At 39.1% G+C, this 27,827-nt stretch overlaps 1 protein-coding gene across 8 annotated transcripts in view; it reads left to right on the top strand.

The window, feature by feature from the left end:
• The window catches only part of LOC129751764 (talin-2), a 198,843-nt gene extending 184,717 nt beyond the window's left edge, over window positions 1–14,126 (top strand). For 5 of the 8 annotated variants that reach the window (XM_055747459.1, XM_055747461.1, XM_055747462.1 and 2 more), the window contains 3 exons: window positions 5,104–5,748; window positions 6,087–7,240; window positions 12,037–14,126. In XM_055747459.1, coding sequence (XP_055603434.1) covers window positions 5,104–5,748; window positions 6,087–7,240; window positions 12,037–12,538 — 2,301 coding nt within the window. In that variant the 3' untranslated portion in view covers window positions 12,539–14,126. Of the gene's footprint in view, window positions 1–5,103; window positions 5,749–6,086; window positions 7,241–12,036 lie in introns of those variants that run through there. The other 3 variants (XM_055747458.1, XM_055747457.1, XM_055747465.1) reach the window with 3 other exon arrangements.
• Window positions 14,127–27,827: the final 13,701 nt, after the last annotated feature.

Genomic DNA, 27,827 nt, shown 5'->3' with positions numbered 1-27,827 from the left:
AGTAAACCGAACTTTGTACAGATCCGTTAAAAACTCAATAGATACACAGTGCTCGTCACTCCAACCTTGAACTCAATAATGTTTTTGACTGGTTTCAGAAGATTTTGGCGTCCTGAACTCGAACCATTTGTCAGATTTTGTCTATTGCATCCAGTTTTATTGATAAGGCGTTTAAAGCAGTTTTAAGGTGAGAAGTTGGCCATGAATTTTGGACAACTGACGTAATTTTTTCGTGCTCCTTGAAAATTTATCAAAAAATCGTGAAATTGTGCATAAAGATTAGAAATGATAACGTTGATGTAAAGTGTAATGATGGGTAAAGTTTGGAAAGCAGCTTCCCGGGATATATTAATTGCGATTCAAAAAATAGTGCTTAAAAGGAAAGAAAAATGGCTATCGGTGTGATCTGATTTGCGCTTACGCAGTACCAAATTTATCGATTAATTTTCAAGCGTACTTTCCGATAAAAAATGTGCTCAGTGGTCGACTGCTGGTGAAGTCAGGAAAAATTGTTTTAAAAGACATCTGAAGAATTTGGAAAAACAGCAATGCAGTGGCGCAGCCCAATTATTAGGCCACAACAAGAGAAAAAAAGGAAAAATTCCGCACTGGGCGAAAAATGCAGTTCTTTTTAAGATTGCTGCGATGCGCGCTGCTTGTAGGTGACAGATATTTTGAAAAATATTGGGTTGAAACCCGTTCCAGTTTACTCCAATCAGGAGGAATCGGGAGACAGCTTTGCCGAGTAGGATTTCCCATATAAATATTCCTTCCGTTTCCTATCTGAATGCAGCGCTCTGGGTCGTATGAGTTCTCAACACCTGAAAAGTCAGACCATCCCCATTATGATTACATTGACTTGTCGCGGTGCGCATTATTGTACTACACTTATTTTTGAAACCAACACTTGAAACGAATATTGAATCCAGATACTCGTTTTGGCATCTTGTGTTTGTTTTGATGATAAAGTTGTACTTTGTGTATCAGCCAATGTAAGATTTGTGTAGTCACCCAATGCTATGCTATGCTATGCTATGCTAAGGCATTTGAAACAGTTTTAAGGTGAATCATTAATTGATTATTTTTTACTTCTTTGTTGAAGACTGTAAAGCGTTTTAACTTATACCTTGAAAAATATCTAAAATTCATTTTTGTTTGAAATTTCATTTGAATTCCGTTTTAACACAACGGGGTAAAATAAGAAAAAGAAAATTTATAACGTAAAAGTCAAAATATCTTCGGTCTCCGGGAAAGTTGATTATTTCTTAAATGAATTTTCACCTACTTCCAAAAGTTATTTCGAAAACCGGACCTGTACAAAAAAACATAATTGCATATTTGGATTGCTGCTCCAAATAAGTCAAAAACTTTAAGCCGCAGTCCGTGGCGTAGAGGATAGCCTTCAAGTGTTCTAAGCCAACGGTCATGAGATCGAATCCCGATCACGGCATATATATAGTACACATTCTGTGATTGGTGGTTTTTAGCGTTTGTAAGACGCTAGTCATCATATTCTCGAAAGATGTACGCTGGCACCTCGGAAAAAATTTGAATTTTGTTGCCTTGTGTTATCGCACCTTTATCCGAGTCAATTCGACATTTCTAAAATATATGTAACAGTAAAACAATGGATTGTCACGTTGCCTCTGTAAAAAGTGATGAACAAAATTTCAACTTGGGTGTTGTGGCATGAAGCCCTTAGTTCTGTTTTAGTATTTATTAGGTGAACTGAAATCCGGATTTTTCTTCCAATGGCTAGAATGAGTTGTCCTGTGATAGGTATTTTTGAATGCTAGTCCAGTCAAGGCGATGATCGCGAGTTGAGGACCCTAAATCCAGTTTAGGCGATAAATGCCAGTTGAGGACTTTAAGTCCAGTCAAGGCGATGATCGCCAGTTTAGGACCCTAAGTCCAGTTAAGGCGATGATCGCCAGTTGAGGACTTTAAGTCCAGTCAAGGCGATGATTTGGACCCTAAGTTGAGGACCCTAAGTCCAGTTTAGGCGATAAATGCCAGTTGAGGACTTTAAGTCCAGTTGAGGCGATGATCGCCAGTTGAGGACCCTAAGTCCAGTTCAGTCAATGATTGCCAATTGAGGACTCCAAGTCCAGTTGATGCGATGATCGCCAGTTGAGGACCCTAAATCCAGTTTAGGCGATAAATGCCAGTTGAGAACTTTAAGTCCAGTTGATATAAATAATGATTGTCAGTTGAGGCGATGATCGTCAGTTGCGGACTTTAAGTCCAGTCAAGGCGATGATCGCCAGTTGAGAACTCTAAGTCCAGTTGAGGTAATGATTGTCAGTTGAGGCGATGATCGCCAGTTGAGGACTTTAAGTCCAATCAAGGCGAAGATCGCCAATTGAGGGCTTTAAGTCCAGTCAAGGCGATGATCGCCAGTTGAGAACTCTAAGTCCAGTTGAGGTAATGATTGTCAGTTGAGGCGATGATCGCCAGTTGAGGACTTTAAGTCCAGTCAAGGCGATGATCTCCACTTGAGTACTTTAAGTCCAGTCAAGGCGATGATCGCCAGTTGAGAACTCTAAGTCCAGTTGAGGTAATGATTGTCAGTTGAGGCGATGATCGCCAGTTGAGGACTTTAAGTCCAGTCAAGGCGAAGATCGCCAATTGAGGGCTTTAAGTCCAGTCAAGGCGATGATCGCCAGTTGAGGACTTTAAGTCCAGTTGAGACAATGATTGCCAGTTGAGGCGATGATCGTCAGTTGAGGACTTTAAGTCCATTCAAGGCGATGATCGTCAGTTGAGGACTTTAAGTCCAGTCAAGTCGATGATCTCCAGTTGAGGACTTTAAGTCCAGTCAAGGCGATGATCGCCAGTTGAGAACTCTAGGTCAAGTTTAGGCGATGATCGCCAGTTGATGACTTTAAGTCCAGTCAAGGCAATGATCGCCAGTTGAGGACCCTAAGTCAAGTTTAGGCGATAAATGCCAGTTGAGGACTTTAAGTCCAGTCAAGGCGATGATCTCCAGTTGAGGACTTTAAGTCCAGTTCAGGCAATGATGGCCAATTGAGGATTCCAAGTCCAGTTGAGGCGATGATCGTCAGTTGAGGACTTTAAGTCCAGTCAAGACGATGATCTGCAGTTGAGAACTTAAGTACAGTGAAGGCGAAGATCGCCAGTTGAGGAATTTAAGTCCATTATAGACAATGATTGGCAGTTGAGGACTCCAAGTCCAGTTGACGCGATAATCGCCAGTTGAGGATTTAACGACCAGTTCAGGCAATGGTTGCCAGTTGATGACACCATAGTTTTTGCGTAATGTCACGATTCCAGATCCAACTTAAACAGAGTATAAAATTTGTGAGACCTATTGAAGTGCTTTGCGGAGAGAACAGTCACATTTGAAGGCAGTCTTCTTTGCATTTTTAGCCAGTCATCGTGTTAATCGTTATGGAAGACTAAGTTGTTTGCAGTTTCCACTGATTGTTAGCCTCTTCAAGTACTAGACATTTAATTCTTCATTTTTTTCTCCTTGTTTATCTCCGGAAAATACAGGCGAAACTTTTTAACGAAAAGTTTCTGGTTGGCAACCTGCCAGGCGACCTCTAAAGAGTTAGTTTTTCTGTCCATTACAAAAAAAATCAAAATATACAAGCAGTCCAAATATTTTGAACACGATTTGACCACCGTTTTTTGTTTATTTTGCCGGTGGATAGCTTCTCCACCTTGTAGAAATGAAGTCAGGCCTAAAATTTGTAACTCAGCTAGACGAACCAGTTAGGAAAATTTGACTTTTCGAATTGAGCCTGAAAAAACCTCTTACATTCCTCTCACTGCACTGCACTGCATTAAATCTTGCTTTCTTAACCTTTAGACTGGATCAATTGTCCCAGGTCTGGCTAGCTTTTATTCGGTAGTGAAACTGACCGGCGTAAAATATAATTATCGCTGTGCGAAAAATAATTCGTACCGTGATATTGAACAAAGGAAAATCAGTTACAAGTTTCCTTCAATCGAGTTGGGCTATGGGCAGCTAAAAAATCTGAGAAAATCGTCCACTTTACAGCAAACTTTATTCCGAACTTTTGACGTCGTCTTCATCGTCGTCGTCATTTTGTGACACAGTCGCATTCCAAACCAAACTTGAGCTGATTAACTGGCAGAATACCTTTACAACGTCATGTTTTTGTTTTGCTTCTTTGATATAAAATATTCGGCGGGCTTCGTTTTTTGATTGGGTCTCTCAATCAATTGGCGATGAAGATCAATTATGGGAACCGGTTCGCCCGATCGATTAGTTTGGCAGCGCTCACTTAGTAGAATATGCTTCCATTAGCATTTTTCCGCGGCTGGCTGATTGGAAATTGAAATACAAGATTTTGAACCCAAATATCTACAAATCGAACATTGTTCAGTGGGGGTGATTCCAGAATTCGCATAAAATCCGTGTAAGTCATAACTGCACGACTAGACTTCGTCAAAACTCTGGTAAAGTTCGAAGTTAGAAAAACGTACTAATATTCCTGGAATGTACTTTTTGTTCATAAGGTTCATGTAAAAGCTGAATAGCCTTTTTCAGCCTTATAAGTTTATGAGACCAACCAGTATCCAGCCGAATAGTATGCCGTACGAGGCCTCAAAATATTAGAACAAAATGCGACCATAGATTAGGAACGATTACCCTAACAATCATATTATGTTTTCTATAATGCTACTTCCAATAAAATTTTGACTATGAAAACTATGACCCTATCCATCCAATATTGTCTGCATTTCAACTAGTATCGATCAATTCCATTGAACTAGTCAATCTGAAGGTCAATAAATTCCAACAAATTCATTGGTCAAACGACACCTAACAGGATTACAATTTTTTTGCCTCAAATTACTTTAGCCCTAGCTAAACCCATCGATCATCGGTTTGAAAAACCTAACTACATACATGATCTCCGAATTATACAATCATCAACTGACCCTATAAGCTACAGCCTAATTTGAACCAATCTTTTACTCTTCTCTTCCAATCGACTCAGAACCCTCTCTATCCCCTTTTATTCAAGCATCAAGAATTTATATATCCCCCGTTAATCTCTATAATCTTATTTTCTTCCACCAAAAACCACCCCCTCGGCACTCGCACAGGTCATGGTGATGAACGTCACCTCATTGCTGAAAACTGTTAAGGCCGTCGAAGACGAACATACGCGGGGAACACGGGCAATGGAAGCTACGGTGGACGCCATCTCGCAGGAGATCCGCGGGATGCAATTCGCACCGGACATGCACCGGGCCAGCCTGCAACAACTATCCCGGCCGGAAGATCTGATCATGGTGACGAAGCACGTAACGGCGGCAACGGCCAAGGCGGTGGCGGCTGGTGCCTCGAATACACAGGCGGACATTGCGGCCGCGGCCAATCTCGGACGGAAAACCATCTCGGACATGTTGGCCGTCTGCCGCTCGGTGGCGTGGTCCTGTGCCGAGACTCAGGAGCTGAGGCAGCGAACTCTGGATGCGGGATCAGCGGTGGCTATTGCTTATCGGGATTTGTTGGAGGGAATACTTAGTAACTGTACTGCCGACGAAAGGATGCAGCTTTCGCGGAGGGTGGCCAAATGTGTGACGGATTTGGTTGGAATGGCACAGCTGTTGAAGGGTTCGGATTGGGTCGACCCCGAAGATCCCACGGTTATAGCCGAAAATGAACTGCTGGGTGCGGCCGCTTCGATTGAAGCTGCCGCCAAGAAGCTGGCCAGTTTGCGACCGAGACGACAGGCTGAAGTCAAGGTGAGTTTTGATCTTTTTTGAATTATGGCGTAGTGTGTTAGAAACAAATGGTTACAAGGTTCATCTGTCTGTCCTGGTGGTGGGATGATCCCGGTCAGATATGTTTGATATTCTTGGTTGTTACAATTTATGATTATCGACCAGGAATCAAACATATTATTATCGTGTTCATCAATGGTCTTCAATTTAAAAGTGCATTTTTAGTGGTGTTAGACTAGTTCACAGTGAATTTGAAATCAAAACGTGTTATTAATCCTTCATCGTAGTAAAGCTAACTCTCCTACTCTTGTTTATGAAAAAAAAGAACAATTTAAGCTAAAAAAATTTATTATTTACAGGAAGCCGATGAGAACCTCAACTTTGATGAAATGATCCTGGAAGCGGCCAAGAGCATCATGACCGCTTCGTCAGTGCTGGTTCGTGCCGCAAATGCAGCTCAACGAGAGTTGGTGGACCAAGGAAAGGTAGCACGTCGTCCGTTGACATCTTCTGACGATGGCCAGTGGTCTGAGGGATTAATATCGGCTGCCCGATTGGTGGCTGCTGCAACGCACAGTTTAGTGGAAGCAGCTCAGCATCTGGTTCAAGGAACTGGCACCGAAGAAATGTTGATTTCGACCGCCAAACAAGTCGCCAGTTCTACGGCTCAGCTTCTGATTGCCTGCAAGGTCAAATCTGATCCCAACTCGGAAACAGGCCGAAGGTTGCAAGCTGCGGGTAATGCAGTTATCAAATCTACCGATAAGCTGGTTCAGGCCGCTCAACAGGCTATCGAGGGCGAAGAAGAACACACACTTAAGTTGAACCGTAACATGGTCGACGGAATGGCTCAGGAAATCAATGCCAGGTCTGAAATCCTTATGCGAGAACGGCAATTGGAAGAGGCCAAAAACAAGCTGATTGCTATTCGACACGCCAAGTATCGTCAGAAATTGGCCGCCGGATTCGCCACCGATAGCAGTGACGAAGGAGGAATTCAGCCACCGTCTTTTGCCGGATACCAAGCAACCTCACCAAAACCACACACCTTGCCAAAACCTTCGAACTACTCACCAAATACGGCTGCCACACCTGCGTCGGCCTCCACAACCGGAACTTTCCCTCGCCAGCCGCAATCAACTACGCCGACTTCTTTCCAAAGATCCCCGCTGCTCACGGGAAATGCCATCCCGAAGCCCTACCAATCGGATGCCATCAAATCACCCTCGGCCCCGTTAGTCTCGCCTTCGATCCTCAATCGAACCTACGAAACGACCCGAGTGGAAAACAGCAACCTCAGCGCCAACAAATTCAACCGAACGCAATTCGATGCGGCAGTCCAAGACCTGCAGAACAAGGTACAACCGCTGAGCACCTTCCGATCTTCACCTACCCAACAACAACAACAGCAACTGTCCGCCGGCAACAACTACGGAACGGTTGCCTCGACCATTACAACGACCACCACCAACGGAACGGGCGGACCGCAAAACTATGAAGGATTTACGACGAGGTAATTGAAATGTTTTTTAAACAAATTGGAGCATGGTTTGCATCACTAAGTCACCAACTAAGAAAGAACACGTTCACAGTTTCAAACGGAATCATTTGTAACCTACCACATTTAAGCTGGTTATATTTAAACAAAATAATGACAAAATCTTTCCATTACGAACTACCGAAACGTATATCGTAGCTTTGCTTTTACTAAATCGTACCAGCTAAATAAGTAAACGCTACATTTTTTGACATTAGAAAAATTGTGAGACAAAAGCTTTTGAGGAGTTTGTTAGTAACATTTACCACAGTTATGTCACATTTTTTTAACTTTCTTATCCGAATCAAGGTTTAAAAAAAAATAATTTTCAAGTGATTTTTTTGTGATGGTATAATATTTTTGTGGCTTTAAACCTCGCACATATTACCGGAAAAAGCAGTTGTGCAAATTATACTGGAACGTGTTTAGAAGAGGAAGGGCATGCTTCTACCCATTCGAATACTTAACAAAAACATGCCTTTAGCAGACCTTTCCTAAGCGTTTCATATGCAAACAACCTTAAATCAGCCAAACGAATTTGGTCCAAGGGATTTTTCGGAAAGGGAACAAACGATGATATCGCTCCTAAAGTGACCGGTGAACCGCAAGGAAAGGACTTTCTGTAGCAGTCGCTCGTTTGAAAATTTTAGAACATAAGATCCAATTCTCTAAATCGACCAAACTTTATTGGATCCGCCTTAATGTACACTCTTTTCGATCCCTTTTTCAATCCGATCAACTGATTGGTCGATTAGTGGCTCAGGATGGCTCTCTTTGAAGTCGATTTCGACGATTGTTCGAAAAGTTTTGGAAAGAGACAGATAGGACCAAAAAAAGTATGTAAAACGCGCAGCTCGTTAGATTCGTAAATTTCCCGAAGACTTCTAAAGAATGCTCGGGAAATGACGTACTTCCGCTGAGGTACCCTGAACTGGCCCTGAACTGAGGATACACGCTGCAGTTCACTTTGATCTCGGCAGTTATCGTGAGTGGAAGTAGCTTGATCGCGTTTCGAATCCAGTAGAGTTTTCTGAAATTTTGAACGGTAATATAAGTGGCGAACATTTCAATTCTGAAGCTAATTTCGATTATTTTCCCCAGCTAGTGCCAATATAGCTGGTTAGATTAGCGCTTAGTTAACCAGTGCGTGATTTCACGAAAATATATCCAGGTAAAGTCGTTCATATGCTTGAACATTAACCGTTCGTGGGCTAACCATTATGTCGTATGGCCCTACGTTGGGCGCCAAAATGTAGCCTGCTCTGGTCGGTCCCCTTTAAGCGTACAGCTTTTGCGCCACTCCATTTCCGGACACTACACACCACGGTTTGTTGGCCCGGCACACTTCCGGATCGATTTTCCCCGGCCAATGGCGACTTACCGGTTCCTCTGAATCGCGTACTGTTGTCCGCTTGGACGAAGATGACCAACCACTGGAAGAAAAAGGAAGAAAAATAAGAGGGAAAAGAGAGAATGAGTACAACATATTTCGCTTTTTCCGTTTTCTTACCCTTCCGCGAAAGGGTTCTCGGGGACTTTTCTCCTTTTATTAGTCGGTTTAGTGGCCGGACACTACTTCGGGTGCTTTTGTTGGTTTTCTTCCAGGACTCTCCAACTTTTGAACGTGGGAATGGAGGAGTAAGCGAGAAAAATTTCCTCGAGTGTAAATTTGAGCTTTCCATTCACCTCTGCGGATTCCAGTCGCCAGGTCTCATATTGCGCATCTTATTCCAACGGCTGGACAGGGAATGCGCGTCGACGACGACAACACCGCTTTCACCAGGTTTTTTTTTTTTTTCGAATGGACAAATCAACGGAAACTCACAGAGCTGAGCAGGTTTCTTGATTTTTTTTCGTGATGTTTTTTCCTCAAAGTGCAGCTTTCTTGCGGATGACAATAAAGGGTGATACGGTCAAAATTTGGTCAAGGGAAAACGCGTGTAAATCGGTGAAATCGTTATTTAAAAAATCAAATTAAATTTCTTTTTCAAGTTTAATAAGTATAAAATTAAAGAAAAATGTTCAGTTAGGCTTCCGCTTTTCCAAATCCGAATTGCCGGGCCTTACGCTTAACCCCTGCCATCAGATTTTGTACAGCCACCATGTCCACCTTCTTCGCCGCAGAAAGCCAGTTTGCCTTGAACTGCTGCTCACCCTTAGCAGTTTTTTTTGTCTTCTTTAGGTTCCGCTTGACAATAGCCCAGTATTTCTCAATTGGGCGGAGCTCTGGCGTGTTGGGAGGGTTCTTGTCCTTGGGAACCACCTGCACGTTGTTGGCGGCGTACCACTCCATGGCCTTTTAACCGTAATGGCAAGATGCCAAATCCGGCCAAAACAGTACGGAACAACCGTGTTTCTTCAGGGAAGGCAGCAGACGTTTATTCAAACACTCTTTCACGTAAATTTCTTGGTTGACAGTCCCGGAAGCTATGAAAATGCTGCTTTTCAAGCCACAGGTACAGATGGCTTGCCAAACCAGATATTTTTTAGCGAACTTTGACAGTTTCATGTGCTTGAAAATATCTGCTACCTTTCCCCTTCCTATTGCCGTATAAAACTCCTGTCCCGGAAGCTGCTTGCAGTCGGCTTTGACGTAGGTTTCGTCGTCCATTACCATGCAGTCAAACTTCGTCAGCATCGTCGTGTACAGCCTCCGGGATCGCGCTTTGGCCGTCGTTTTTTGTTTATCATCGCGATTTGGAGTCACTACCTTCTTGTAAGTCAATAGTCCGGCTCGTATTTTGGCTCGATGCACGGTTGTAGACGATACACCCAGCTTATTTGCGGCATCTCGGAGAGAGAGGTTAGGGTTTCGCTTGAAACTACTGATAACTCTCTTTGTCGTCTCAGCGGCTTCCAGTTTTCGATTTCCCCCCGATCCAGACTTCCTGGCTGTCAACAAACGTTCCCCAAACACTTTCATTACATTTGTAACGGTTGATTTGGCAACTTTCAGCGATTTTGCCAGCTTTCGTGCGAGTAGATCGGATTTTCGCGATGCGCGAGCAAAATTTTCATACGCTGCTCTTGTTCCTTGGACGGCACTTTGACAACTGAAGAGTGAATTTCACAATCAAAATAGGAGCAACATTCTATACACACACACCTTCAAAACGAGGGGTGTTCAGGTTTTCTAAATGCAGTACGGTTTTATTTGTCTTCATGTCGGTTCACATTATTTGTCTACACGGAGCAAAATCCTTCGTAGTTTTCATCATTCGATGAAAATTATTCTGTTTGATGACATGTTATTTATCCGATTTGGTTTATTGAAGACAAAATAAACCAAGTATAATCTTACACCATCTTGTTCAGATCCCAGCCAAAATTAAAATCAAGCTCCGGAAGCGTGTTCTCTCCATAAACTTTTTTAGGTTGTTGCCTAAGTTCAATCCGGATTGAATGGCCATTTTTTCGAATATGATCCTACAATTCCTACCGGATTCTCCTATATTGCATACTTTGTGCGGAAAAAGATTGTAAAATTATCGATTTCCACCTTTTTTTTCTCTGGATTACATACCTCGTCGATCCGGAAGAAAGTCTTAGGCTCAATCCTTCGTCGATGCGTGAATCCGATTATTTTCTCATTCTTTTTAAGTTTCTTCTCATCAATCGGAATTGATCTGATCCTTTTTTTTGCGATAACGTTATTAAGTTTTCTTTCTAAAATTACGGTTTTTTCCTTGGATCTTGGAGGCTTCTGTAAAACAAAGTAAATAAGTATTGAACACATTGTATATACACAACTGTTTAAATACCTTGTGGATTCTACGCAACGACTGCAATACGCAATAGTCACAACTTGGTGGCCTGCAGTTCAGCTATTCGGGGACGCAAATGTGCAATACGGTTGAAAAACGGTTAAGCTTTCCGATTCCTTAACATTCAGCAACTCCGTGAAATGTCGATATAGGGTAACAGACTTATTTTGGACCAGAAGACCAATTTTGGACCACCTTGTGTAACTCTGTTATAAAACAAATAATCATGAAATTTTTAGCAAATATTGTTGAAGCCCGGGCACTCAATGTAATGCACTAATTTTTTCATTATTGCTTGGTCCATAAGAGAGCTAATCAAGGTGGTCCATAATAGGTCCCCTGGTCCAATATAAGTCCGTTACTCTACTGTTGATCATCAGCTGTTGAAATAAATAAAAGCTTATATTAATAAAATTCTAGCACTTTCCGACCAACGAAAGTCTGCGGGTAGCTCCAAAATTTTTCAAGAGAACCTCTTTTGGAAATCAGAGAATTCCTCATCCACTCTTAACTGCTGGAAATTCTAAACAGAATGCTTACTGAACTTGTCTGACATGTTATCTGCACAACATGAAATCAATTGTTACTGTGATTGAATTTTCAACAGAAAATCCCGTGACATACTTTAATCAAAAAAAATAGTTGAATTTTGAATTTCAATTAGCCAGACCCAGTTCGGCTCCCTTTATCCAGTTTGCCAGACTTAGACTTAAAATTCAATTCATTTAAGCAGATCAACACTCACTTAAGTTTTCCAAATAACACAACGACACAAACAGAGATTAAATGTTATTTTCCGAAACCAGATCGTGTGCCAAATGTTGATCCCATTCCAAAGTTTTCATAAACCAAACTGTGTTTCCTGAAGTGTTGAACGTTGTTTGTTCGATAATGTGTGGAAATCTCTTAGCCCAAATGTTCATAATAGCCCTGACGTTTATGTTTTCTTTCTCGTTTCACCAAAACCTTGACATGACCCTATTCCGACCCCGTCGATGCTACCAATAGATATGAGACCCGTGTCTACCCGACAACTGCCGGCAACACCACTACTAATCCAGCCCCTCCTAACAACCTTGTCAATGTCGAGCAACAGTTTGCTAAACTTAACCTAGAAAACCAGCATCAGCAGGACCAGCAGCAAATCCAGCAGCAACTTTTGCAACAGCAGAGCTACCACCATCAGCAGCAATTTAGCAGCAGCAGTAGTAGTAACTTTAACAGCCCCCAAGGGCAAATACAGCAATATCGCACCAGCCCACTAAACGCCACTAGCGCCACCACCACCAATAGTAGCACTCATCCACATGTGCTGGCCTCGTCGGCCGGACCCAACAACAGTAGTATTAACAATGGTACGATTAATCTACTCGACAGTAGCAAATCCAGTGAACAGCGAATCCACCAGCAGGGCACCCAATCGAGCCAGATCATAACCAAAAAGATCCACATGACCACGTCGTCGTCCTCTACGATGAAATCGAGCAGCAGCACCAGCGACTGGAAGTAAACCGTTTCTGCCGAGAGATGACGCGCTGGTCGCTCGAGGGCAATCTAGTTCGAAAACAGGTAAGAAGTTGTAAGTTTTGTAGAGAAGGATATGTTGTTGTTTTTTATAAGAGTGTACAGACGAAACGTTCGGCGTTGATAATACCAATTTAAAAAAAGGCGGCAGGGCCATGCTAAAGTTAGAAACAAAATCCGATTGTGCCTGTTTTCCCACATCTTGGATTTATCCATTGTTGTGCATTAACACGTTGCGAAAAAAAACGAAAATCGATAGCTTCCATTGTGCGTTAAAATAATATATTGTTAATAACGTGTCCTTAGAAAGTAAGAATTCCCGTAGACAAAAAAAAAAGAAAACCTTAAAACGAAAGCGTTCACCACACACGAATGTGGAAAAAATAAAATAGCAGTGCCTCTAAAGTTGAGTTTTTATTATAAATTTTTGGAAGAAAACAAAAAATGTACGACAGATTTATTTTGAAAAAAAAAACGAATTAATCACAAAGTGCCAGAAATTAAATATGTACTGAGAAACTGTTTGAAGTCTTACTCACCCACACAAAAATGTTTACAATGCAAAGTTTCAGCACAATGATCTATTTGAAATGCCAAATGTTCATCACCACTTATGTGCCTGTTCTATAAGAGAAAATGTTTTTCAGAGCATAAACCTTTTAAAATGAAACAAACGTTCACTAAATTACTACAAGCACCGTTTGCCTTTTTCGACAAAAAAAACAAAGAAAACAAACTTTTTTAACTGAACATTTAAGCCAATGTATTTCAATCCAAGTGCCATTTTCTCTTAAAACTAAATAAATTAAAAGTTTTTTCGTAAAGTTTCAACAACATTAATAAATACCTATCCCTATTAACTTTAAGTCTACAATATATCTATTCCAAATTCCAAAACCGCGCTTCTGAAAAGAGCATACATTAACGAGCCAAATTTGAAACTCAATCTTCTTAATACTTACTCTAGTAGCGTCATCCAAAACAACATTTATATGTACGAACTTAAACCAAACTGTAAAGTACTTTTTTGAACGGCAAATGTTTCCCTCCATATTGCTTATAGTAATCAGTACTATAGATTAAAAAGCAAATAAACTCATTAAAACCGACGATGACGACGACCGTTAAGAAATAGCATTCTCCATTTGAGAAACCATTTTTTTTTCTCCTTCTATTCAGGCTGTTGTTGATTTAGAGCAGTCCATTCGTTTTAACTTCTGTATTTTCGAAACAAAAAATAAAATAAAACATAGTAATTACAGTTGAAACCAGGCGTGTATGAAACGAGTATTGTTTTTTTTTTTAACTTTTGCCCAAACGGAGAACAAGAGCATATTTTTACTAGCATTATTTTTGTCCGGTTGCGCACAAAACAAAATATTTAACAAGAAGCGTATGTATTTTTTCTGCAAATAATACCTATTAAATAACAAAAACGAGTAGAGAACAACAAAAACAATGAAATGGTAAACTTAACAATAGATTAATAATTATAATGAGAAAAAAAATAGAAAGTACACATAATGCCGCAAACAAGTAGACGATTTTAACAAATAAAATGCTTTTTAAGTGAATTGTTTATTTTAAGGTTGGTAGTGGAATATCACGGTCATTTGTATTTTCACAATTCCTAAATCGCATTGCATATCTCACTGCTTATATTATTTGTTTACCTTTTATCTTTTTCATTGACAAAAAGTTTCAATTTTTGTTTAATATGTCTTTCTTTGTATCAATTCATCGTTACATTTATATTGCATTAATACATTAAATTAGGTGTTCAGCTTATTAAAGAACTGTTCAGTGCCCTATACTGCCGTTCTAAGCAAGATTGTCCCATGTGGAAAAAAATTGCAAACGAGAAAAACGTGATTGAAATATCAGCTATAATGCCAATTTTTCTCTCAAACTAAAAATTCAACGACAGTTTTTTCGTAGTGAACAGTTCAAGTTAATCATTTTACAATGTTTTCTGCCAAAAAAATTACATTCTCTACAAAAAAAACAGCAAATTACAGCCAAAAATGCTCCGTGTGACACTTATGCGTAGAATCAGCACGCATGCATGCATGCATTCTACGAAAAACTGTCACACTAGACTGAGTCGATTTGGGGTCATTTTGGAATTTCTTAAACCCTGGGGTCTAAAAAGCTTCGTCTTAGTCCAAAACTCATCCATGATTTTTTGCAAAATTTTTAAGTAACGTTTACATGAGTAAATTTGGACTTTTAGGTTTGTATGGGAAAATTGAATATTTTGTACTGAAAAATCAACATCATTTTTGTTTCGTCTGTGAAACCGAGCCAGCTCATGGTTTCTGTGTCAATTTTTAATGGAAATTTTCCGGCGAACAACGTTGTCGAAGACCGTAACTTCGTATTCTATTAGGAGAAAAAGCTATTAGCTGTTTAACAGGGGTATGACTTTTCGCATTGATTAATAGTAAATTCCATTGACATCACTGCTTGAGCCTCGCGAAGTGTCGCATGGAAAGTTGTCACGCAATACTTCGCTAGGCACCCTGCAGGGATGTCAATTGAATTTATTGTTTATCAGTGCGAAAAGATATAGCCCTGTTAAAAAACTAATAACTTTTTTATTTAATAAGATACGAAGTTACGGTCTTAAACAAAGTAGTTCAGCGGAAAATTTCCTTTAGAAATTTTATAAATTGGCTTTAAACCCATCAGCTGGCTCGATTCCACAGACGAAAAAAAAAATGATGTTGATTTTTCAGTACAAAGCATTCAATTTTCCCATACAAACCTAAAAGTTCAAATTTACTCATGTAAACGTTACTTAAAAATTTTGCAAAAAATCATGGTTGAGCTTTGGACCAAGACGTCCAGGGTTCGAGAAACTCCAAAATGACCCAAAATCGACTCAGTCTACTGTCACACGGCTACAATTTTTCTACCATTTTAAAAGCTTGCGTAGTTTATTTTTATCCCAAAAACTCATGCTAAACCCGAACCGTAATTTGAGAAATACGTTCCTCTTTGTTAATAAAAATGTATAGTTGAGTTTGGGTCCTGTAAGTAGTGCCTACCGAAAAGTGTTTAGTGAAAATTTCTCTGAATAAAACACTCAAGGCTTCTCGCTCCTCCTCTATCCTCTATTTTAGTGTTCTTTTCAGTGAATAACGTTAAATTCAACAGTTTGAACTCATCTTAAGACAATTTTTTGATAAAGTTGCATTTTTCATAGAATTTTCTCTAGTGTGACATTCTTGCGTAGAACTATCAACATAGAGACAACCACCTTGATGAAAATTTCGTATAAGTTCAGAACAAAGTATACTTGTTTGTGTTTTTATTCGAAAGTTAACACTAAAAGAGACCGTTTCTAGCAAAAAAGTGAAAATGACCCAAAAGTCACATGGGACATTCTTGCTTAGAACGGCAGTATAGTTTACTAGAAAATAAAAAATTATTTAGTGATAAGACTTAAATTCGCTGAGCACAATCAAGTATTCAATGTAGGAGAACATCCTGTAATGTCAAAAATATTTTAAACTTAAAACTAAAAACTATCCTAAAATTAAACTGATTATAAAGAGAACGGATCTCTGCGATGGAAGACTGCATCGATTTGCCTCTGAAGTTGGAGATGATTTTGTTGGCCATCTCTTCGATCGATTCAATGCCCGCAATCCGATGAAGATCTTCGGTGCTGTGCCAAGGTGGAAGTCGCAAAATCATTTTCAGAACCTTATTCTGAATCCTCTGGATGGCTTTCTTCCTCGTCGCGCAGCAGCTAGACCAAATCGGAACTGCATACATTATCGCTGGTCGGAACACCTGTTTGTAGATAAGCATCTTAGGCGTCGTACACAAATTACGTAACGCAAAAAATCTAGAATTTAGACCCCCTCCCCCTCCTATGTAACAATAACCCTCATCCGCATTAGGGTGTCATTTTGACACCATTGCAAGTTTGAAGGCTTGTAACTTTTTTCAGAAGCTTCAAAATACAAACATTCCTTCGGGGACTCTAAATGAATTCAAAAGTTCTTCAATATTGCATCTTTACTTTTTTATGGACGAACCCTGGAAGCCTGGACAAAAAAACTCCCTTTTCCGACTTTTGGTGTCATTTTGACACCACAAAAGTAAAATCTATTTAATTCGTTTGAATTATTATGAACTTCATGTAAAACTTATATCAATAGAAACCTTGTAATGTCAGTGAAATATGTTTAGAACATTATATACAGCTAAAGTTACAAGTTTTCTCGTTATTCAGCATGAAAGAAAAAAAATCTGAAAAAACATGCCTCACGAAAACTGTTGTAGTTCATATGTTACACGTCCAAAAAAATATTTGCCTTATGCATATGAAAGCTGAAGTTAATGCCTACATCATGAAGACAAGAAATATTTTTTTAAATTTTTTTTAATGAAATGGTCACAAAAAGTTCAAAAAAAGTGGTCTAAAAAACCTACTTTTCATTCGATTGCTAGTAAATACTGTTTGAGCGATGGTAGAGTTTTAGAAAAAATATGACTACAAAATGTATTAAAATTCCAACATTTTGCTGTCTTTAGATTTTTAATGCAACAAAAATTGAATTTACTGGAATTTTTCAAAGTTCACTACTTTGCGCGATTTTTTTACAAATTGAAATTTCATCTGTTTTTGTGGTCCACCGTCATGTTGTACCCGGATTATCAGTGCTTTTACTTTGTTTGGACCAATCAAGAGTATATTCATTGGAAAGCACATTTAATCTACATTCTAGTGAGGTGCTGCAATTCACGCTGTGAGATTTCACAAAAATATGAAAATTATAAACATAAAATCATTCCTGAATTTCTAGAACCACAAGCACCTCGTCCAGCAAAACGTGTTTGTTTGCTCTCCGAGTAGGTACGGTGGGTGGTGATTTGAGCAGAGAGCGAAGCCGACAGACCAAGAAATGCACGACACGCATCGTTATTTCGTCACACATCACATCACCGTTTTGTCCCACACTGTCAACTCACCCAGGCAACCAAAAGCACTGATGAACTGATGTACAAGCTAAGCCTTGAAAAGTGTGTAAAGTCCCGACGACCGTTTTGAATCAATTTTATATTTTTTGGTTGAGCCACCAGATGTCTCCAAGGACACCAGAGAGAACTGTCAAGAAGAAAATGAAATGTAAACAAAACAAAATTACAAACTTTTAGTCAATTATGAAAAGGTCGTATCCAAATATTTGACGAGTTTCGAGCAAATTGATGTTGAAGATTCGTTACACATTTCTGATTTGCGTTATCAAAATTTTACGCCTAAAGCTGTTTTTCGAATTGCTTCAAACTAGCATGAAGCACTTCATATAAACAGATATGCTACGTGAAAATGCCCGCTCAGAGAAGCCTAGAATGTGTATTTCTTCGTTGGATTGTTGATTTTAAGCTCAACTGGATAAAATAACTGGTTTGTCTGGCTTGTTCAAAGTTGTTAGTTACCCTCTTTAGTAAAAAGAATTAAAGTAAAATGAACCAGATGAATTTACTTTGTTGTGAATATATTGAAGCCGTCGATTTTTCTACGATGTTAGTTTATTAATTTTTGAGTTCATATACAGTTGCGCTCTTCCAAGAATCAGGTACTTCAAAAGTTGATTCGGCTTGTTCAAATGATAGCATTTGAAATTTTGAATAAGTTTCAGGAATTTTATAATTCAAGCTTTTAATGCTTGTAATTCTGTCTTTTTGTCAGTCTCTCTAGCGAATACATAATAATGATGCTATTTTTTCAGCTGAAATTTATTCGTAGTTCATCTAATGATATATACAACAATTCATCTAATTGTATTTCAATTTATTTATTAATGAGTTCAAACACCATTGCGCCCTCTCGAAAAATTCTTACTTTCAAAAGAGCTAACTAGAAACAGTGCCATCTATTGCGCCGTTCAAAAGTTACAAATCAAGCAATAGATGGCACTGTTTTTCGTCACTTTTAACGGCTTCTTTAAAAGAGAGCACTGGAAATTTTACACAAGTTTCGGAAGATTTTTTGTTCGAGCTTGTACATCAGTTCATCAGTGCCAAAAGTCGCATACTAACTTAAACACGGGATTCCAAAGTTCACATTTGGTTGCACAATGGTTTTACGGGACTTTCAAGGAACTCATATTACGTAAAAGTTACTCAGATACTTCCATCGCCTTCTGAAGGGCTAAAGCATTAAAAATAGAACTTCAATAGACCTTTTATGCGACATCTTCTTGAAGGCAATCATAGTGTCTGCTATGCTCTTTCTAACGAACCATAAGATCACATTTGGAACCTTTAGGAGAATTTCAAGCGACTTGTCAAATATTTCTGACATTTCTGTAATTTTTTTTCGGATTGTTTACATCTGCAGAACATTCAATGCAATTCGAAAATTTATAGTTTGTGATAGCCAAGAGAAAGTAAGTTTCACCACCAGGAGAAAAAATTGCTTAAGAGCCCTTGGCGAGCATCAATAACCGACCGGACCTGGTCAGGAAACCCTTAAATCATCATGGATATAATAAAAACCAGGCAGTTCCGCCTGGGCGAGGCTTAATTGTTACTCTTCATCAATCATTTTCCCGTCTGCGAAATAGAAAATCCTTATGGTCAAGACCGGTGTTCTTAAGACTCTCAGCCAGCTTTAATGCGGATCATCATCACTAAAAATGCCCTCCGAAATTCCTAGAGAATCCAATCAAAGTCAGCAACTTTGACCGGGGTGGTAGTTCCTGCGGCAAGTATTTTAATCTGTGTTTAGTTGTGCTGGCGATTTAGACACATTCACAATTCAAGCAATGGTTTTTCGCATTTTTTTTTTTATTTTAAAATATTGTGTGTAAATTTTATTGGTGTTGAAAAACGTGCGATTGAAAAAAACTCGAATAAATAAAAATTATGATGAGAAAGTTTTGTGTTTCTTTTTAAAATCAATGCAAGTCCATTGTTGCGGATCGTATTAATAAATACTAGATTTTTGTAGCAGTACAGCTCAAACTGAAATGATGATGTATTTCGAATTAGGAACATGTTAATTTCTTTTTAAATTCACAAATAGTACTTACAAATTTCTAGTACTAAATTATAAGCCTTCAACAACTTCCTTTGGATCAAATTCCTACTCCGGACTAACCTCAGCAGATCCCGGTTTTCTTCACCGTTGGTGTAACTAATTTTTCTTATTTATTAATAATAGTTAGTTATCATATATTTTGATTTGTTTTAGAGCTTCATACTCACATTAACGAAACAGGCTTACTAGCTTGATTGAGAACCACTGATATTGAGCACTGTACAAACGAATGTGGTCAATCTACAAGATATAGATTTTGTTTCCTTAATCGGATCTAATATTATTTTCAACGGTACTTACGGTTAGTTGGCTCAGACACTTCTTTAATTTGGTTCAAAAACCACTGAATAGGCAGCCTTGCGGAATTCGCGGCTCTTCTAATGCTGATTTTAACCTAGCTATGAAATATCAGTTTTATAGCAGTTTTATCTATCGTTTCATCGCATATAACATACCGATTGCCTGTGCCAACCAACAATATCTCTCAGTGTCCTCAATTTACTCGGTAACTTCGTAATTTAATAGCTAAACGGAACTTTAACACCTGTTCGTAATGTGTATTCAATCGCGCGCCTTTAAATACGTTTCGATTTTGCTAACTCATCTAGTCCTAGTATCTATGGCTATATGCCCTGTTGTTTGTTTTCTCCGTACTGACGGATTGACACTAGCGGAGTAAACTGTCACAACATCCATTGTTAGATAATATTTTTAACTTTCACATTATTTTATCATAAAGAAATTGTTCTCTAACTAGAGAACTTTCTAGTTTAAATACAGCTTTGAGCAGTAAATGGGGCATGAGCTGGTATGGTCGAGCGGCTAGAGGTTTTTACTTCTAACCTAGAGATCAGTGGATCGAATCTCGAGGCGGTAAGCAGCTGTTTTTGGCTTCGAAAGTAAGTAAACACGAAAATATACCTGTAATTATGTAAATATTGAAGTCAATGAGAAAATTCTAGATAGACCGGCAATCCAGCAATCTGTCATCTGGTTATCAGAGCAATCTGTCAATCGATTTTTTTTTTCGGCGCGTGGAAGTGCCTTGACATTCTCTTAGAGGCTGAATAGCGTTCTCTACAGCCACCTAAACGAACTTCAAAGTAGCTTTAAGAACTTAAATTTTGGGCTGATTAGCATTCTCTAGGACCACCTGCAGAAGCTGATTAAGCTTCTATGGTACCTCTTTATGGAACTTTTGGTTGCTTGGGCAGTTACGCCTATTGGCCCTACACGAATAGAAAAATTCACTCCATTTTGAATAGGCGTAACTTCACGTTCCAACGAAAATGCATCAACAGGAAGTTTCGCCCAATTGAATTTTATCAATTTTTTTAAAGTTTTAAGAAATTTGAAAATGAAACCACGTTTAATAGGTAAAGTGCAACCGCTTGCATCCGGAATGACCGTTAACTCGATTTGTTTACATTTGGCAGTTTCGCCCTTTTGAAATGTTACGCTAGAATTAAGAAGTATGCACTGAACCAAATCTGGCAATAACATTTATAGGGTCAATCTAATAAATCTTAAAGTTCAGTGTGTAATAGAAGCTACTGATAAATCCAGTACAAAATATTGGAAATTCCATTGAATCTTAGCAGCTTGTTACAATCACTACCAATTACAAGAATTTTTCGATAAATTTTAGTAGTTTGAAGTTAATATATTTTTTACAGAATAGCTATTCCTCCATTCAGTGTGCTTAAAATTCGTTATTTTTCAGTTTGAGTACAATGAGTTTGTAAGTTTATATGTGTTCAGGATCACCCCTGATGGCTAGGATCGATAGCATCAGATTTTCTTTGTAGAATAAAAAAAACTCACTCATTCAAACAACATTACAAATAGTGGACTGTATTACTTCGATTTGACTCTAATTACAAACTATAAATTTTCCGATACAATTTGGTCCCTTTGGACCTCCGACACTGGCCACTGAGGCCTCTAACTCAGGCCCCATGGGCCGCTGAATTTGTTACTGTAGTCCGTCTCCGATGGTGGTTGGCTGGGAAAAGAGACCGAACCTGGGGCTAAATTTGTCTCGACCCTTTGGAAAACCCGAGACCCGAGGAAAACCCGAATGTTTTTGGCGCGCATTACATCCGTTAATGCGCGCAGCATCGCCATGTTGCTACTGGGCCTTTTTCGCATATTAGAGTGATTCAGTGGCTCGTTCGTTCCAGAACATGCCGCCCGCCTTGAAAGGCGACGGGACGTACGCATTTCGAAACCTTTCTTGCTGTGTTGTGCTGTGCTGTGTATTGCGCTGAACCACACCGATGACCTGCGCTCGTTGAATGGTGGCCGCCCGCCATTGATCCACATCGACCTTGGAGTTTGGATACCGACCCTTGCCACTTTTGCAACCTGTCTGGTTGTCCGCCTTCGTCCAGTTGTAGTCTTTGAAGGTGCCTAAGTGCTTGGGAAAGGAAGTATCACTCTTCTAATTTTGTCTGATATTTCAGAATACTTAACCTTTCTGAGCGTGCGCTGGCCTTTGCCACGACCAGCGTTGTGATTCCAACTCATGCTCTGACTTGATTCCGAATGCCTTTCTGACTGTTCAAACTCTGAGCTGTCCAAGCTCTCTGACTTTCAAAAAACTGACATGAGCCGAACAAGCAAGTTCCCAAGCTCTTCTGACACATACTCAGACTTTATAACTGACATACTACTAACATAAAAGCTTACTCAACATACATTTCTTTCCGACTCATTTCTGACAGGTTTTCTGAATGATTTTCCGAATGTTTTTCTGAACGTGTTTCTGAATGGGTTTCCGACTTGCTTTCTGAGAAAGTTTCATAGACAAAAATCCGACTCTGAAAAATCTGACACATTCCCAAGTGACTTCTCACCAATATAGTCAAACCGTTTTATCACTGACTCATACTCTGATAGCTTCATTCCAATTGATGTGTATGTAAGTGTATGTGTGTGTGATGCAGAGTTGCGTTAGAGAGTCCTGGTGCTTAATCCAGGATGATGCTTGATGAAAAAACCGCCAAATGCTAGTCCTGATCCCGTCGATCAGACTATCCGAAAACCGAAATCCAACGCAACTCTGAAGTGTACCGAATGATATAACCGACTGATACCGAATAATTGAATCCCTTGGATTCCCGATAACTCCTGATGGCGGAGTGACTGCACAAACAACTTTCGGAAGTAATTTGAGTGTTCGGAGGGGCGCTGGAAAGCCCTGGTATTGCCATGCCCGATTGCAGCAGAAATGACACAGCAAAAAAAAAAAACCGTCACATAAATGTCCTGATCCCGCGATCAGGTTAACCGAAAAACGAATTCCAACGCCTACTCCGAACATGAACCGAATTGATGACCGAATGTTTACCGAATGGAATCCCGCTTGATTCCCTTTATGATTTTATCCCAATGATTCTCAGTGTTAATTGTACGTGTATTGTTAGAGTTTATTGAAGTGAATCTGAATGATTAGCTGACCGATGCTGACTGTGTCCACGAATGATTTCTAACCAATTTGAATACAATTGATTGCCAAAAAAATCTGAATGGTTTGCTGACTTACATCCAACTGACTCCCGACTTCCAGAATGGTTTGCTGACCGATTTGAATCCAATTGATTCACGAAAAACTGAATGATTTGCTGACATTTTCGAGGCGAACCTGATTAGCTGTGCTCAGGCCCCTCTATACTGAATGGTGTTCTGACATAGTCTGAATGATTTTCTGAATCTGACGTTTTATTCCGACTCCAAAGCTGATAAAATACCGACTGACGGAGTTTCAATATTGTCCCAAGATAAATTCGTATTAAGTGCAAAAAACTGTAAATATGATTCCGATTCCGATGTGAGCCGACTGGCTGAATGAAATTCCAAAAACGCATTAACTCCCTAAAAGACTCTAAATGAGGGTCTGACCATCTCGCAAACATCGTATTATCACATTTTATCATACTAAATTTTAATGATTCCGAGTAAAACTTGAATGGATAAGACTGATTCAAACTGAATAATCACCATCATGAATGTTTCCGACCTTGAATAAAGCAACCTGAATGACTTTAATCATAAATGACCAATTTCCAACCGTCATGACTAGTTTCTGATATTTATCTGAATGATTGTCTGAATGAATTTCCGTTTGCTCATTAAAGAGTTGACTGAATAGCTGGAGCAAAAAAAAGTTGTTTCATATTTTTTGTAGATAATGCAAACATAATATTATGTAACAGGAAACAACACAACAAGAAATGGTATCTTTAAGAGCTTCTGGTGCTTAAATATCATTTACATTGAAATAAATGAATCAAACACACTGATAAGCTGTAGTTTCATTCATTCAAGCATAAAAAACAAACTATTTGCTCAAGACTGTAGTAGGTAGATGAATTTTTATGATTCACACTTTCACAAAACATCATTGACAAATGAAATCAACTGATGAAACTAGTTCATTGATACATCATCACTGCACATAACTGTAGATCGAACTCGTGAATATTGAACATAAATATGAACATAGCTTCGAACAAGAAATCTATGCAATCAATCGAGGGAATGGCGAAACATATTTGATTGCCCATCGTGTTTCGTAGTAAACAAAGTGTAAAAGAGAGATGATTTTTAATTTCTTTTTAGAATCTACCTGTTTTATCATTCGTGTCCTCCTATGTGACGCATTCATTTTCCGTGGTTCCGATTGGTTCTGCCATAGGAATTGAAATGCTAGACCACCATTCAACCGTATTTCATGATTCCGGCTATGTTTAAATCGGGTTTCAATCACTACATGGACTTGGTGAAGATGAGATAAACAGGCGTCTCCTGTAATTACCGTGAGCTGTTCAAAACCTTACAACCAAAGGCTGCGCTGCGATGAAGACAACACATGATGGGACGAAACACTTTAAATTTGATTTTGAACCATTTAAGCGAGCACTTGTCCGATGAACTAAACAGACGACTAATCACTACAATCCGATGCGACAACGATTCTCGAGCATTGATGTACGAAATTTCCCGTATTAACGTGTCCGAGCGAAGATATTTGTTTTGTTTGATGTTCGTTTTACATGACATTTGTTTGAATGGATTCCAACGGTCGTTTTACTCTAAAAATGTTTCGCATGGAGATGGATTCTGTCAACAGAATCGGATGAGAAGAGTTTTTCACAGACGGTGAATTTAGAGACTGCACAAAATGTAAAGTCATTGCATATTGCATAGTTGATGAACCAAAGCGCTTGTTAAGTTAGCTGCACAAACATAAGCTCAAACGGATATCTTAGTGATGAACGCAACGTGAACAATGGAGATATACGAACTTTTTTGGCTGGGTGAACAGAACAAATATATCACAGCGATTGAAGATTCCCATAATCGGGCAACTACGGTAGATTAAATTATAGCACGGCGAATAATTGGTTTGACGTTTACTTTGTGGTTTTTTCCTAAATTCGATTATGCTTTTCACTGGATGAGGCTCAAAACAAAGGAGCTATTTTGATTAATATAGTCCGTAAAATATGTGTTTTTACCAATGCTAATTTCTTGCTGATTGACCAACGCGCAAGCTAACACAAAACTGAACTTACAACGACACACAGAGAGGTAAGATAAAATGAATGACTCAATGGAAACGGTAACGTCCAACAATTCATGAATTGAAATAGTGGATAGAAACGAGTTTCCCGCATGATTAGTTTACTGTAAGGTACAACGGATTCTTTAGACGATTGCAAATAACTCACATATGCTCGTTCATACTCAGCGTTGAGAGGACTTTCAAATTCAAATTTTTGCAATGATATCGTTTCGATGAAAATTGCCATTCAAAACCGCTGGATGGTTTTCAAAATATTGCTCACACACTTACTCTTTCATACTCACATACATACCGTACCGTACCGTCTGATGCTATCCGCTAATTATGATCCGGTTCGAAGGACCATGTTCAGGATCACCCCTGATGGCTAGGATCGATAGCATCAGATTTTCTTTGTAGAATAAAAAAAACTCACTCATTCAAACAACATTACAAATAGTGGACTGTATTACTTCGATTTGACTCTAATTACAAACTATAAATTTTCCGATACAATTTGGTCCCTTTGGACCTCCGACACTGGCCACTGAGGCCTCTAACTCAGGCCCCATGGGCCGCTGAATTTGTTACTGTAGTCCGTCTCCGATGGTGGTTGGCTGGGAAAAGAGACCGAACCTGGGGCTAAATTTGTCTCGACCCTTTGGAAAACCCGAGACCCGAGGAAAACCCGAATGTTTTTGGCACGCATTACATCCGTTAATGCGCGCAGCATCGCCATGTTGCTACTGGGCCTTTTTCGCATATTAGAGTGATTCAGTGGCTCGTTCGTTCCAGAACAATATGTTTTAAACCTCATAGAAATGGTTATAAATTGTTTGAAATTGATTTTTTAGGAATAGATACGGTTGCTACAAGCTTCATCAATAATCCCTCCATGCAGGGGAAGCGAAAAAGGCATTCGATCTTAGACCAGTTGTTAAACAAATTGTTCCTCCGCTGGGAGGAATGGGAAATCACCTTCATTAGGGAATTGGATTGTTCTTCCCGGAAGAGATGGATGGAACTGCAATTTACTAAAGGTAATTTTTCTGACATACATAATCTTGAGCATTTTTATATAAAACTTAATTACGATTCCAGACATCCAATATCGTATGTTTTGGTCGGATGTGCTTTCGATTCTCATACGGTACTGGATTGAGTCTCCTAGGGCCCGCCGGAGAATGCTTTCTATACCCGGAAAAAGTGCATGCCATCATCCAGCTAACAGAACATGACCGATTCTAAACAGGATTGAGGCGGAAACCAGGTCTGTTCTGATTTTAAATTGAAAGGTAAATTAGAATTTGATGGTTAATGTTAAGATAAACAGGTCTATAAACTGCTTTTCTTTTTTTAGATTGAAAAAAATTTCCGTAAGGATCATCGACGAACTAACAGCTGAGTCCAGAATTATGCACTCGGGAATGTGGCAGTGAAAAAGCTGGAGCAGGCGGAATCAAACAAACAAGACAAACTACGTCCTAAGTGTCTATCTTTTACCCGTTTACCAAGGATGCCACTTACTGAAACAAAATTTGATTGCATTTATAAATACATCAAATTTTAATTCAATTTTGAAGCTAAAGTTGCTTTACTGATCATATCACACACGCCAGCAATTGTATATCAATACAACTTAAAAAATAAAATCACAATAATGCCGAAAAATAAACAAAATGCGAGCATATTTTATTACACGGATAAAACCATTCATTTCACTACCTTGAACAATAAATTTTATCAAATTGGCTCGCTTTAGAATTCATTGGAAAAAATTTAAAATCAATCATTCGTCTAATGGTAAAAAGTATTGGATTTTCTTTTAGTGCAAAAACACTAGAATTCCCAATAAACCTTATAGCCAGATTTTGTTCAGTGTGGAAAACTTTCACTTAGGGCATCCGCAGCAATCGCGAGCAAAGTGAAAATGCTCACGAGTTTAATCACTTCCATACCGCACCGGGGGTTAGTATGAAGGTGAGCAAAATAGGGCCGATGCCGTCGGGACCGACAAAATCACCAAATTTGCTCACTAGAAAGGGGCGAGAGCAAACATGCACTGAAAAAATTATATCGTTTTGAGCAGAATTAAACAAACGATGTCGCAGCATGTAGATGTTTGTTGATATTTATTTTAAGAAAAAAATTGTATCAGATTAAAATTGTGGATGTTTTTTTGTAATAACCAGTTAAATTCGCAATTTCGTTACATTTTTTCGGGGTTTTCCAGGAATTGAACGAGAAAGTGTAAATGCTGGTTCTGATGGTGAGTTATTTACTTTGTATTTTATACTGTTTTTGACTTTTTTCTACCTATGAATTTTGATAACATTTTTTCCTTTCTCACTCAATTTCAGATAAACAAACTTGAAGCATCGTAATTTGTGACCAAAAATGGTCACTCGGAGTTTCTCGGAGTAATAATAATCGAGACCAGTGCGCTGTGCAGGATTTTTGTATCCAACCGGCCAATATGGGTGGCATTCCAGTACTGTTCCTACCGATTCGGCTTTCGGAACGAGGTCCAATAAGTTTGCAACTAATGGGACCCAGTTTTTCGGAGCAGCAATTATTTCAATCAGCACGTTGGATAGAAAAAGAAGTTGAAGATTTTTTAGAAAAGTATGATTTTAATATAAATAT

This window comes from Uranotaenia lowii, chromosome 3, assembly GCF_029784155.1.
Source record: "Uranotaenia lowii strain MFRU-FL chromosome 3, ASM2978415v1, whole genome shotgun sequence".
In the NCBI taxonomy this organism is placed as follows: domain Eukaryota; kingdom Metazoa; phylum Arthropoda; class Insecta; order Diptera; family Culicidae; genus Uranotaenia; species Uranotaenia lowii.
This window is presented reverse-complemented; position numbering and strand designations above follow the sequence as displayed.